The sequence below is a fragment of the Mercenaria mercenaria genome, chromosome 2 (genome assembly GCF_021730395.1).
Source record: "Mercenaria mercenaria strain notata chromosome 2, MADL_Memer_1, whole genome shotgun sequence".
Classification (NCBI taxonomy): Eukaryota; Metazoa; Mollusca; class Bivalvia; order Venerida; family Veneridae; genus Mercenaria; species Mercenaria mercenaria.
Window position 1 is genome coordinate 103,511,001 of NC_069362.1, and position 15,698 is coordinate 103,526,698.

General features: G+C 34.5%; 1 protein-coding gene across 1 annotated transcript; it reads right to left on the bottom strand.

The window, feature by feature from the left end:
• Window positions 1-4,723: 4,723 nt before the first annotated feature.
• LOC123562941 (uncharacterized) lies at window positions 4,724-10,863 on the bottom strand. The gene is made up of 3 exons (XM_045355518.2): window positions 10,702-10,863; window positions 9,930-10,112; window positions 4,724-5,586 (listed from the first exon to the last, which is right to left on the bottom strand). The coding sequence occupies exons 1-3, from the start codon at window positions 10,768-10,770 to the stop codon at window positions 5,488-5,490; spliced, it is 351 nt and encodes a 116-aa protein (XP_045211453.2). The 5' UTR covers window positions 10,771-10,863; the 3' UTR covers window positions 4,724-5,487.
• Window positions 10,864-15,698: the final 4,835 nt, after the last annotated feature.

Below are 15,698 nucleotides of genomic sequence, written 5' to 3' on the forward strand. Positions count from 1 at the left end.
GATTCTATCTTCATAAAACTTGGTCAGAATGTTTATCATGAAGTCTTGGATTATTTCAAATCTGGGTCACGTGGGGTCAAAAACTAGGTCACTAGGAAAGCTTGTATACACTAGAGGCCACTATTTTGCTCCAATCTTCCCGAAACTTTGTCAAAATGGACAAGTTCGAATCTGGGTCATGTGGGGTAAAGAACTAGGTCACTAGGTCAAATCAAAGAAAATGCTTGTTTACACTTACGAGGCCACGTTTTTGGTCCAATCTTAATGAAAATTGGTCAGAATATTTGTCTCCATGAAATCACTAGGTAAAACATGTTTACACTGTTATGGTGTGTTACTCAGGTGACTGACCTAGGGCCATCTTGGCCCTCTTGTTTTGCTTAGTTTCTGCTTTTATATATAAAACAAAACTAGCCATACTTGAAACATGTATTAAAAGTCAAACGGTCGTAGTCAGTTGAGCGACTTGTGGTTATCTTGGTACATTGTACTTTCGTTTTAGAATGGTATAATGTCTTCTATATCATTTGTCTTTATCCATGAGTACCATAAAGTACATTACCCCACTGTTAGCATAAATGAACCCAGAGTCGTCACTTTATTCTAGGGACCTCCGCAGACGAGTGGTTAAAGTCACTGACTTCAAATCACTTGTCCTTCACCGATGTGGGTTCAAGCCTTACTTTGGGCGTAGAATTTTTTATATGGGGAAGCCATCCAGCTGGCTTATGAAAGGTTGGTGGTTCCACCACCAAAAAGTTTGAAAGTCGCCATTTGACCTATAACTGTGTCCGTGTGACGTTTAACCCAACAAAAATATATAAAAAAAAACACTTGCCGTCTCGGAAAATCGGGATGTATGCGACGGCGCGTGCGTGAGTCCATCCTGTATTTAACTTGATTACCATTCAAGATATTGACTTTAAACTTAGGATATAGGTATTAACAAAACGCGATAACTGTGGCCTTTATTTACTAATTCCGGATCAACTCATAACAATGAAATAGGGAATCAGGTGGACACATTATTTGACAAATATCTTATATCACAAAACCGATGTAAGTAGCGGCGTGGTCTAGTGGTAAACACGTATGATTTGTAAGCTTACGGTGCTGGTTCGAATACAGGACGAGCATTTTTTTTTAATTTTCTAACATGTTTTTACCTGGAGAAGAATACGGGTAAAACTATTTACATCATGCACTTATACTAAAGTACTTATTGATATTTTTCAGAGGATCTCGTAATTAGAATCGATATTAAATCTATTAAAATTGCAAAATGAATAAAGAAAACTTTTGCAAGAATGAAAGAAAAAATAAATACAAAAGATAATATAAAATAGACCTGCAAAAATAGAATTAGTAAAATCATTTTAAAAAAGGAGGACTGGAACCTACACCATACAAACATAAAAAGAATAGAGATTCAACACACTAGCCACTTGACTACAAATCTGTTATGGAATGACGGATTTAAGAATACTACAATATACAAATTAACAATACACCTGCTTTACCTGTTTTGGGATTTTACCAAGTACCGTTAAAATAAAATTATCGCGATCCATTAATAGGTGGCGATCAGACGATGTGCAATGCGCAAAAAGCGATCGGTAGTTCAAAGGTCAAGGTCACAATTTGAGTTGTAAGGGAAAATGTGCCCGTCATATTTCGTGTATGCGTCAAAACTTAATACAAATGCAACTATTAAAGGTAGTGACTTAAACTTGGCACATAGATAGTGTTTGATGAGACAATCTGCAAAGCGCATGATGGGAGGTCAAAAATCAAGGTCACAGCAACGTCAACCCTGTCCGTCATATTTCGTTTAAGGAGCGTTAATGACAATTCAAGGTACTGACTTCAAATTTTGTATTATAGGTAGTGAAAGTGTAGAGCATATGAACTTCGGTAGGTCAAAAAATCAAGGTCACAAATAAGTCATACTGTTGGGAGAAATGCTAATAAATGTGTGTGATGCAGGGAGGTATTTAGTTTGTAACTGTGATTTCCTAACGACTGAAGTCCCACCGAGACTTGTAATTCATTGTTGCAATTTCGACAAGCTTGCCGTTCGCTTGCTGCTAAAAGGGGCAAATATTAAAGATTAGATCCAAGTTATATGTTCAGTATAATGTGTAATACCTACTGACAAAGTCAATACATCAATGATCCGGAGAAGGCTCAGTTCAAGTAACGTGGTCGGCTAGAATATAAGGATGCATTTACAAGTTACCTTCCTATACAGAACCATCCTGAACTTCAACATTCATATGAACAATAATATGACGGAAAAGACAAACAATACAACAGCATTTCTGTGAAGAAATCTGTTTTCCTATCCAAGGGGCATCAAGTTAACATGCATCAAATTACTGGTTCCTCCCCATCTGGCGTATGCAGCCACTGTCTAGGACACGATCAACAAGACTAACAACATCAATAAGGTACAAGATTGCTAGATTCTGTCACAGATATAGCAGGGAAAGTAGCAGTGTCTCTGCTGTGCTTCAAGACTTAGACTTGGAGGAACTCCATGCACAGAGACGAGAGTGTAAAGCCGCCATGCTATACCAGATCATCTACCAGCCAGTTAATAATATGTGGCGTGATATGTAGATACCAGCTGAAGATGATTTACGACTTAAAAGACTGACGAGTAAAGTATGACATACCTCACAAGGGGAAATTTACAACTCCATAGAGGTCTTTCCACTCGATCACTCCAAGGTAGATGTTTAATCACTATAGTAAGCTACCTCAATAACACAAAACCTTTGCAAACAGCAGACACATAGATCTAAAACACGTATTCTAAATATATCCTCAGCCGTAGATCAGCATTTAAAACTTAATGCTTTGGTTTGTAGGCCAACTCTCGAAGGTTTAAAAGTTAACGAAGGCCAATCCTTGGAAGGTTTAAAAGTTAATGCATTGGTTGATAAGGTCAATTCTGCGAAGGTTTAGAAGTTAACGCCTTGGTTGGTAAGGCCAGTCCTTGGAGGGTTTAAACGTTAATGCATTGGGTGGAAAGGTCAATTCTTCGAAGGTTAAAAAGTTAATAATTTGGTTAGTAATGTTACGTTTTGTGTTAAAAAGTTAACACTTTGGTTAATAAGGTCAGTCCTTCGATGGTTAAATAGTTAATGCTTTGAGTGGTAAGGTCAGCCCATCAGGGATTGAAGTGTTAATGCGTTGGTTGGTAATATCATTCCTTGTTCTAAAAAGTTAACACTTTGGTTGGTAAGGTCAATTCTTCGAAGGTTTAAAAGTTAATACTGTTGGTGGCAAGGTCAGTCCTTCAATGGTTTAAATGTTGATGCTTTAATTGGTAATATTAATCCATATGGAAAAAGTTAATGCTTAATACTTTTTGTAAGGCCATTCCTTCAGAGAATAAGACTTCATGCTTTGGTTGATATGGTAAACCTTCCAGGGGGTCAAAAAGTTAATATTTTGGTTGGAAAGGCCAATCCTTCAGGGTGAAGCTGTGAATCAAAGTATACCAATAAACGGACAAGTGACACAGGGACCTGTTTTCTAGGAACCTTGTTCTACAGACGTTATATTAAATACGTGTAGAATCTGGCTATAAATTGCACATTTTTAGATTGTTCAGATAATTGCGTTATCTCACACTCCCCAACACCTTAAGGGTGCTATGAAATTTAATCAAAATCCACAAGCCTCAAGTGCCACAAACCGAGAAAACTGTGAGACTTGAATCAGTTTGTAAAGTTAGAAATGCAGGTTAACTAACCTATGCGATTGTGGAAAGGGATACATAGACATAATGGTCAACAATGTTAAAAATTGCTTTTGGAAAGATGTATTGCGTGCGTTTTCTGAATTGATTGAAAAATCTGAGATAGTTACGGTGGATAATTTTCTTGAAATGCCATTATACTATAATCACTTTATCTTATTGATAGAAAACCTATATTCTTTAAGTTATGGTATGATAAAGGTATTAGATATGTGAAAGATATTATTAACAAAAATGGGATGTTTATTGACCAACAAGACCTAGAGAGAACTTCAGATTTGAAAATAAATTTTCTTACATATGAAGGAATTAAAAGAGCAATCTTACAAGCTTTTAAATCTATTCGTTTACTTGATAAAATGTCGGATATGGACCATGTATTCCCATTCATACTTTTTTTATGAAGCCTATTTTAAGTACAGATAAAGGAATAAAACAAATGTACAGAATTTTTATAAAAAACTCTGACAATCCAACGTCTCAAGAAAAATGGTGTAATATCTTTGATATTGATACTGCTGAATGGAAACACATATATAGCTGGGTTATATGACATGTAAGGATACGGATTTACAGTGGCTACAAACTAGAATTTCTCATAGAATATTAGGTACAAATGTTTTGTTATTCAAAATGAACAAGAGTATAACTGAATATTGCACATTTTGTAAAAGTGAAAAAGAAACTTTAGTTCATTTATTTTGGGAATGTGGTCATGTAAAACACTTGATCACAGAAATTGAAAAACTTGCCAAAACTTATGATAATATGTGTTTTACTAATTGTAAATCTTTTATCTTGGGTTATCCAGGAAAAACTGCATATAATTATAATGTGTTGTGCTTAGAAATTAAAAGATACATATTTCTCTGTAAAAGAAGGGATGTTATACCATCTTTACATGGACTTAAGGCAAGCTTTAAACTTGCTACCCGGTATTGCGGCAATAATTGATAAAACATGTAGAGAAGATAAACAACAGGGATGGACTCTTGTAGATCTTCTAAGCCAGTGAAAGTGGTATACTGACGCCTTGTTCGATATTTAATTCTTTAATTTGAATTCCTATTCAAGAACAAAGTTAATAGTGTGGAGAAGAATGTTTTTACATGAATAATTATATATCTTGTGGATAAGTTGGTCATGTTGTTCTCTAGTAGCTGGTGTTTTTGAAAAACATTTTAAACATTATTAGAACTCATAATAAAAATGATTATGCATATGCAACATTCAGAATTAGATTAACTTAGAACTGAAATGTAGATAATTGACTGGAAATGTATAAAAGTGGGGTAAAATAACAACTTTTTTATTATCGGTAGTGTAATCGAACAGTAATATCTACATGAAATTGTTAAATTGTTATTAATGTATCATAGCTATTTCTATAGATCGATTTTAACGCTTTCTTGTCAGAAGATATACTTTGTAGTAAGTGGTGATTGTTAGTGTAGTATTGAAAAAGCCATAGGGCTTGTTTGTAACATTTGAATTGAATTTTTCTAAATAAAGAAAAAAAAGAAATGCAGGTTTAAAACATCCTTTACAGGTACATTAGTCAACAAGTATAATGATGTTATAAATAGGTTCTCTGAATTGAAATTTATAAAGAAATTGAATATAAAACTTTTACTGTTCAGACCTCATGTAAGCCAAAATACATTATAGTTTTAAATCATTCATTGTCTTCTAGTATAATGTTCAAGCGTAGGTTGTTTTTAGAAGCTCATACATTCATCGAACAGCTGGTTAACATTCTGGAACAATGCAATACTCCCACCGCACACTCGGATCTTCAGTGTAGCACCAAGGACTTCCTGTAACATAATATGTATATAATTTATTTTTTCTAAACAAGTTGACGGTTTATATATAGACGAATTTCTTACATGTATCTAAGGTCAATTAGAATATCAATTAATATGAATTAATGCGGTCCTTGAATGTTGAATGTGAATAGGAAATCAGGCAATGCAACTTAGAAAAAAAGCTATATTAACATTTGCACTATGAAATATGTACAAGCAAAAAGCACTGTGCAAATATTATATTTCATTTTACACCTATAAAACATCAAAGAAAAATATGTATTGTAATTTTTAAAACAAACAGTAATGGGAGGAAACAAAAATCTTCATCACACGTGAAAAGCTACGATCGAATCTGTATCATGTACGTGTCCGGACTTATGCATTAATATTCATCAATCAGTTTAACAAAACAAAAACAAAAAAACAAAAGAAAGCAAAAACAAACAAAAAACAACAACAAAACGATCCATACATATTATGGAGACTTAATAGAACATAAGGTACGCAATGGGAGCAGTCAGTGGCTAAAACACAACTGGAGACATTAATCCGGTTAATTTCACAAAAATGCTTTGGTGTACATATATTTAAAAAAAAGAAGACATTTATATAATGTAAATTGTACTCAATGCATTTGCAAAATATTTCCCGTGAGATACGTCCCATCTACATGAGTGGAAGTGTTATAATAACTGCCAGATCCGAAACATACCTGGAAAGTATACGTATGCTAAGGGATGGGAATGGGGGTAGGTCTTCACTAGGTTTATAAAAGAAAATTACGAGAATCGACAATGCTAAAATAGTTCGTTTCCAAGCTTTTATTGCATTAGGATCAGCATTTTCACGACACCATTTAATACAACTTCCTCTACGAAGAGCACAATATCAACACGACAAGCATTCAAATCAATATTTGAAGGAATTATTTATTTGGGTTCTTAAAACAATAAATTACAAATTCGTTTGTCCTTTGTTATTAGAGAAACTACCAACGATGATGATTAATAAACAACAACAAAAAAAAAAAAAAGAGGAAAAAACACTGAAGGCTGATACAAATAAAGCCCATTGGTACAAACACCCCTAATGTCCATACAGTTTCTTAAACAGATAGCAGTAAGCCTGCACTTGGTAGAAGTAAAACTACCTTCTCTTTTATCTGTAGATTAGTACACACACTACAATGTCCGTTCAGTTTCATAAACAGATAGCAGTAAGCCTGCACTTGGTAGAAGTAAAACTATCTTCTTTTTTATCTATAGATTAGTACAAACACTACAACGTCCTTTCACTTTCATAAGCAGTAGGCCTGCACTTGATAGAAGTGAAACTACCTTTTGTATCTGCAAATTAGTACAAACACTACAACGTCCCTTCAGTTTTATAAACAGATACTAATAGCAGTAAGCCTGCACTTGATAAAAGTAAAACTACCTTCGTTTTTATCTGTAAACTAGTACAAACACTACTTTCCTTCAGTTTCATAAACAGGTAGCAGTAAGCCTGCACTTGAAAGAAGTCAAACTACCCTTTTATCTGTAGATTAGTACAAACACTACATCGTCCCTTCAGTTTCATAAACAGACAGCAGTAAGCCTGCACTTGATAGAAGTAAAACTGCCCTTTTATCTGTAGATTAGTACAAACACTACAATGTCCCTTCAGTTTCTTTAACAGATAGCAGAAAGCCTGCACTTGATAGAAGTAAAACTACTTTCTTTTTTATCTGTAGATTAGTACAAACACTACAACGTCCATTCAGTTTCATAAACAGATAGCAGTAAGCCTGCACTTGATAGAAGTAAAACTACTTTTTTTATCTGTAGATTAGTAAAAACACTACAACTTCCCTTCAGTTTCTTAAACGAATAGCAGTAAGCATGCACTTGATAGAAGTGAAACTACTTTCTTTTTATCTGTAGATGAGTACAAACACTACAACGTCCCTTCTGTGTCTTCAACATATAGCACTAAGCCTGCACTTGATAGAAGTAAAACTACTTTATTTTTATTTGTTAATTAGTACAAAAACTACAACGTCCCTTCATTTTCATAAACAGATAGCAGTAAGCCTGCACTTGATAGAAGTAAAACTACTTTCTTTTTATCTGTAGATTATTACAAACACTACAACGTCCTTTCAGTTTAATAAACAGATAGCAGTAAGCCTGCACTTGATAGAAGTGAAACTACCATCTTTTTTATCTGTAGATTAGTACAAACACTACGTCCCTTCAGTTTCATAAATAGATAGCAACAAGCCTGCACTTGATAGAAGTAAAACTACTTTCTTTTTATCTGTTAATTAGTACAAAAACTACAACGTCCCTTCAGTTTCATAAACAGATAGCAGTAAGCCTGCACTTGATAGAAGTAAAACTACTTTCTTTTTTATCTGTAGATTATTACAAACACTACAACGTCCTTTCAGTTTAATAAACAGATAGCAGTAAGCCTGCACTTGATAGAAGTGAATTGACCTTCTTTTTTATCTGTAGATTAGTAAAACACTACAACGTCCTTTCAGTTTCGCAGTAAGCCTGCACTTGATAGAAGTGAAACTACCTTCTTCTTTATCTGTAAATTAGTACAAACACTACGTCCCTTCAGTTTCTTAAACAAATAGCAGTAAGCCTGCACTTGATAGAAGTTAAACTACTTTCTTTTTTATCTGTTAATTAGTACAAACACTACAACGTCCGTTCAGTTTAATAAACAGATAGCAATAAGCCTGCACTAGATAGAAGTGAAATTACCTTCTTTTTTAATCTGTTAATTAGTACAAACACTACAACGCCCTTTCAGTTTCATAAATAGATAGCAGTAAGCCTGCACTTGATAGAAGTTAAACTACTTTCTTTTTTATCTGTAGATAAGTACAAACACTACAACGGCCTTTCAGTTTAATAAACAGATAGCAATAAGCCTGCACTTGATAGAAGTGAAAACTACCTTCTTTTTTATCTGTTAATTATTACAAACACTACAATGTCCTTTCAGTTTCATAAATAGATAGCAGTAAGCCTGCACTTGATAGCAGTAAAACTACTTTCTTTTCTATCTGTAGATTAGTAAAACACTACAACGTCCTTTCAGTTTCGCAGTAAGCCTGCACTTGATAGAAGTGAAACTACCTTCTTTTTTATCTGAATATTAGTAAAACACTACAACGTCCTTTCAATTTCGCAGTAAGCCTGCACTTGATAGAAGTGAAACTACCTTCTTTTTTATCTGTAAATTAGTACAAACACTACGTCCCTTCAGTTTCTTAAACAGATAGCAGTAAGCCTGCACTTGATAGAAGTTAAACTACTTTCTTTTTTATCTGTTAATTAGTACAAACACTACAACGTCCGTTCAGTTTAATAAACAGATAGCAATAAGCCTGCACTAGATAGAAGTGAAATTACCTTCTTTTTTATCTGTTAATTAGTACAAACACTACAACGCCCTTTCAGTTTCATAAATTGATAGCAGTAAGCCTGCACTTGATAGAAGTAAAACTACTTTCTTTTTTATCTGTAGATAAGTACAAACACTACAACGTCCTTTCAGTTTAATAAACAGATAGCAATAAGCCTGCATTTGATAGAAGTGAAAACTACCTTCTTTTTTATCTGTTAATTATTACAAACACTACAATGTCCTTTCAGTTTCATAAATAGATAGCAGTAAGCCTGCACTTGATAGCAGTAAAACTACTTTCTTTTTTATCTGTAGATTAGTACAAACACTACAACGTCCTTTCAGTTTCGCAGTAAGCCTGCACTTGATAGAAGTGAAACTACCTTCTTTTTTATCTGTAAATTAGTACAAACACTACGTCCCTTCAGTTTCTTAAACAGATAGCAGTAAGTTTGCACTTGATAGAAGTTAAACTACTTTCTTTTTTATCTGTAAATTAGTACAAACTCTACAACGTCCTTTTAGTTTAATAAACAGATAGCAATAAGCCTGCACTAGATAGAAGTGAAATTACCTTCTTTTTTATCTGTAGATTAGTATAAACACTACAACGGCCTTTCAGTTTAATAAACAGATAGCAGAAAACCTGCACTTGATAGAAGTTAAACTACTTTCTTTTTTATCTGTAGATTAGAACAAACACTACAACGTCCTTTCAGTTTAATAAACAGATAGCAGTAAGCTTGCACTTGATAGAAGTAAAACTACTTTCTTTTTTATCTGTAGATTAGTACAAACTCTACAAAGTCCTTTCAGTTTAATAAACAGATAGCAATAAGCCTGCACTAGATAGAAGTGAAACTACCTTCTTTTTTGTTAATTAGTACAAACACTACGTTCCTTTAGTTTCATAAACCTGCCCTTGATACAAGTAAAAGTACCTTCGTAATCGGGATCCCTGCAATAGTTGTGTGCATCATACACGCTAGTATCTTGTGGGAATAAAGACGGTTTGTTGCGAGTGTGTGCATGCGGGGTCTGTGAATCCCAACGCTGGCACCGACGTCCGTACCTGGTCTGACTCCAGGTACCAAAGTAACTGCGTGAACCTCCAGTTCTGCACCCTTACGAATCAAGGATAAAGGTGTTACATGTATATGAAATTTATTTCTTTGTCAAATCCTTGCAGATTTAAATGTGTGCAGTAAACTGGCAATGGTACAAAACATATTCGAAAAGTTCTTCCTTTTATAGAGTTATAAAGCTAAAACTGCCAAATGTTAAATACATATCAACATTAATCATCATTCAGTAGAGCAGTGAGAACACACAGGGTGGATAAATACATGAATAGAACTGCAGGTAAAGTGCAATTAGCAGTTAAAGTCTTCTGATTTCTGATTGTTTTGGTACCGGATTCGTTTGATTAACCTTTACCCTGCTAAATTTCTAAAATGGACTGGTCCATCATTCAATTTGGGCAGTACCACTTATTTTTCAAAGAGGTATTCATTTAAAATTTACTGACGGAATAGTGAGCAGTACAGACGTGCGGGCTGATCTTGGTCTGCACTGGTCGCAAAGGCAAAATCGCTTGCCACCAGCAGGCTTAAGGTTAATACTGTTTCAGCATCATTTCAAAAGTTTCTCAAATGCTTAGATGCAGTAGTAAAAGATACAATGGCCTGTTATTTCCTATTATATCTTCTTTACCTTTATATTTACAGCAATGACAGCCGCCGCAACCACGATATGCGTCATTGTTGCCTCCCGTGTACACATGAAACTGGTAATTCTCACAATTAGCCCTCGCCGAAACACTCTGTTCTACATTTATTCTGTTTATATCTTCTTGTGTATTCACGTAGCAGTCGATATCAGCTATAATTGTAAATGGCAAATAAAAACATGAACAAAATGGAAATATGCTATTATGTTACGACTTTAACTATTTTTAATTCGTAATAAGAAATTAAATACTAAATTGTACCCTAAGTAAGAAGAAACAAACCATATCTTTAAAAAGATATTCGGCGTTGGTGGGGATTTAATGTGTTGAAAATGTTGGATTGTAGTATAGATAAAGAAGTAAAATAAAGACAATCTTTCATACTGTGCATGCTTACTCTCAATGTCCTCTTAGCCATGTGAAGTTTCAATAAAATCACTACAACTGTCAGTCTCCCGCGCGTCGTTTACATCGGAAATACCTTACTAAGTACGTCTTGACAACACTATGACGCTTTACAGGAGTGCAATCTTAAATTAATACTGTATTTCTGACACTTTTTGGTAGATATACCAGCAAAAAGACGGCATTTTGTGAACCAAAATCATATCACACACTTGCTTTTATCACTATTTGTTTAGTCAAGCGGTGGAAATCAATCAACTACAATAGAGTTTAGCTCACCACAACACCCAACTACATTACACAAACATAGTTAGCCTATACTACAGAAATTTAGAATCTCAAGAGTCGTGTACTGGAAACCAATTGAGCCGCGCCATGAGAAAACCAACATAGTGGCTTTGCGACCAGCATGGATCCAGACCAGCCTGCGCATCCGCACAATCTGGTCAGGATCCATGCTGTTCGCTTTCAAAGCCTATTGGAATTAGAGAAACTGTTAGCGAACAGCATGGATCCTGACCAGACTGCGCGGATGCATGCTGGTCGCAAAGCCACTATGTTGGTTTTCTGTGACAAGAAATGCAGTATTGCGTTGGTGATTTCTTAAGTGTATAAGGGATGTTCGCCGGTGAAAATAATGCAACTGGGACTGCACGCTTTTTGCAAATTATGCTTATCAAACCGGTAGAATCCTTTGTAAACAATTACTCGACTACTCTGTACTTCACAAATGTGCGGGTTCTACAAATAAGTTTCATTCCTATGACAGCAATAGAACAAATGCGCCTTCGGGTTGGAGACTACAATGTTAATAGCCATTCAGACAAAGCGCCGACAAATTAAACTACCTTTCGTTGCTAGTGGATATGATCTGATAGCACATTTTCACGGAAACCATTGAACGGAACAACAGATAACGAGATAAGTGTCATGTATATATGACCTATTGATATATCAACAATTGATACAACATCAATACCTCTTTATTTATGGCATGTCAAACGTTGCTAAATTATATATGTATGTTTGTTATTGTAATTCAATGTCTTGTCATTCATATTCTAAAAGTCATTATTGTTATTCCATATTTCGTAATTCTTATTGTATCTTTGATATTGTTATTCAATGTCGTGTCATTCATATTCTAAGTCTTACCATTGTTATTGTATCTGTCGTTATTCTTATTGTATGTTCGATATTCTTATGGTAAACGTCATAATTGTTGTTCAATATCTGACGATTCTATTTACAAAATGTGTCATTCTTATTCTATGTTATGTGATTGTATTTGTATAGCGTCGCTGTGCTATTTATATCGCGGGAAATCGCACATACAATAAGAATATCAAGCTTACAAATTCAATAATGAATATACAACAACAATAACGTCTTTTACAATAAGAATATCGAACATACAATAAGAATAACGACATATAGAATAACAATGGTAACACTTAGAATATGAATGACACCACATTGAATAACAATATCAAAGATACAATAAGAATAACGAAATATAGAATAACAATAATGACTTTTACCATAAGAATATCGAACATACAATAAGAATAACGACATATACAATAACAATGGTAAGACTTATAATATGAATGACATGACGTTGAATAACAATATCAAAGATAAAATAACTATAACGAAACATAGAATAACAATAATGACTTTTACTATAAGAATGTCGAACATACCATAAAAATAACGACATATACAATAACAATAGCAACTTTTAGAATATGAATGACACGACACTGAATAACAATAACAAACATACAATAATAATAACATACATATATAATTTAGCAACGTTTGACATGCCATATTTATTCAAGCCCAAAATGTAAATACTTTGTTACCGTAAATATTTTTAGCTTTTTTATTTTTTTAGATATATAAATTGTCTGACGTGTCAGTCATAATGTATGAACAATAACAGTAATATGAGTATGCACATACTGTAAATGCATGACGAAAACCTGATGCTTAACACGGTATTGGTTCAAAAATGCAACGGCGCTGTTTGTGCAATATTATTAGGTTATTTAACATTGTTCTGTACAATACGGAGATATATTTGGACGAGTACCCAGCTGAGAAAACCATATTGGACGAGCCGTTAGGCGAGTTCAATATGGTCTTCTCAGCTGGGTACGAGTCCAAATATATCTCGTATTGTACAGTACAATGTTAAATAACCTTTTTATTCTTTATCTATTTTATCTTACTATAATAATAGTTTAAATTAAAAATGTTTCACTAAATATTGTATTCCTGCCTTTTCTAGCTTTTCCCAGCTTGGTATGAGTGCAAATATATATTATGAAGAACAATGTTAGACCTTAATAACCTTTTTATTCTATATTTATTTCACTTCATACGTAATATACGTGTTCATTGAATGTTGTTTTTTCTGCGTATCATCATTAAAAAAAGTATATGGTGCAACCTCCCTACAACAGCCATTTGGCGATTTGGGTGGTAATAATACTTGGCTGAGATATTATACCCACAAACGTTGTCAGCCAGTTTGGTGAAGATCGGATGAAAACTGTTCGACTTAAAAGAGCGGACAAGGCTAAATTCCCCGTTTTTCGAGTAATTCAAGGACTATAATCAAAGAGTGCCCGGTACAATTTGGCTGTTATCGAAATTGACCGAGATGTAATGCCCACAAACATTGTCAGCAAGTTTGGTGAAGATCCGACGATAACTGAATTATAGAGCAGACATGTTTTGGATGCTGACCGCCCGTCCGCTGCCATTCATAATCTTCTCCATTTTGTTTCTTAACCGTTAAATAAAAACTGCTGGGGTAGCTATTCAGACAGTCAGGGCTGATACCAATTTCTAGGTTTCGTCCGGAACGGCTTCTTTTAGCGACTTTTCAAATATTCCAACATCTGATAATCCTTTTTACAGTATTTTTAAGTTTTTGATTATTAAAGAACGTTTCAATATCTAAATCAGATAGCATTGTTATCCCTTGAATCGTTTTTGTGTGTTGTAAACAAAAACTCTGTATATAGAGCGCATACTTCATCCGAATTACATTCGGATCATTTTCACGCGTTTCGGGCTTTATCGTGTGTTTAACATGGGACTGTTGAACCATCCAAATACAGAAAATACAGGATTTTTTGTACGCACGTGCGTCCAAATACAGAAAATACAGGATTTTTGTACGCGCGTGCGTCCAAATACAGAAAATACAGGATTTTTGTACGCACGTGCATCCAAATACCGTAATATATTGTACGGTCACGTGTTGCAAATGAACGTTCGCGATTGGATAGATAAAATAGGTATAGAATAAATATAAAATATTGAACCCTCTCCATGTTTTATACCTTAAAACAAGTTGCTTAAAAATTCTATGGGAGTTAAAAATATTTCAGCTACATGCAATAATAAAAAGAAATTTGCATGGTGCAGCAATTTTCCTTTGATCTTCTCAGTATGGTAAACATGGTAAAGCACATAATTGAGCCGTGCCATGGGAAAACCAACATAGTGGGTGTGCGACCAACATGGATCCAGACCAGCCTGCGCATCCGCGCAGTCTGGTCAGGATCCATGCTGTTCGCTAACAGTTTCTCCAATTCCAATAGGCTTTAAAAGCGAACAGCATGGAGCCAGACCAGACTGCGCGGATGCGCAGGCTGGTCTGGATCCATGCTGGTCGCACACCCACTATGTTGGCTTTCCCATGGCACGGCTCATATATTAGACAAAAGCTGTGGTTTTATCTAACAACATTGTTAAATTTCACTTAAGTAATCAAATGGCACCTGGTAATTCCGGAGTTGTTTTAAAATATACAGTAAAATTGCGATTCAAACATGCATCAATCGCACGATTTATTTATTTATAGAAATATATGAATTTTGAACGGGTAAACAATTATATTTCTACAAAAAGACACGTTGTTTAACTAGATCTATAATAATTCTGCACGTTGGGAAGCCATCCAGCTGGTTGCTGGTTCTACGCATGTGTCCGATAATACGCGGAGGGGCACCTGGGATATTCATCTATCATCAAAAGATGAAAAGCCGCTGTATTATCTACAATTTTGTCGGTTTGACGTTAAATACAAAAATACTTATGATTATTACCTTGTCTGATATAGTACATTGCTCCAGTTTTCGACTCGCAACCAGATCTCGACGTTAAAACCTTGTTGACACTGTAACACGCTAAATTGGCGCCATCGTAGAAAAAACTTAAGCATCCAGCCGTACGAACACATTTTAAAGCACACTGTTTTAAACTATAAAATGTTCCCCTTAATTTTGTAGCAGACGACAAACAAACAATATCAGCAAAAAGAACTTCTTTGTAATAGTCTACAAATTTTACAGAGGTCATAGGTAAACATGGCATACATAAAGCAAAAATGATCCATATTAGTTTTAACATTTCGGAGTATTTTCTTTTAAAAAAAAAAGATATGCTTAAACGCTCACTGTATATTTTCGCCGGAAGATTGATGCGATGTTGTTAATAGTAAACAGAAAGAGCATAGACAAAATATCAAAAATTAATGAGAATTTACTCAAAG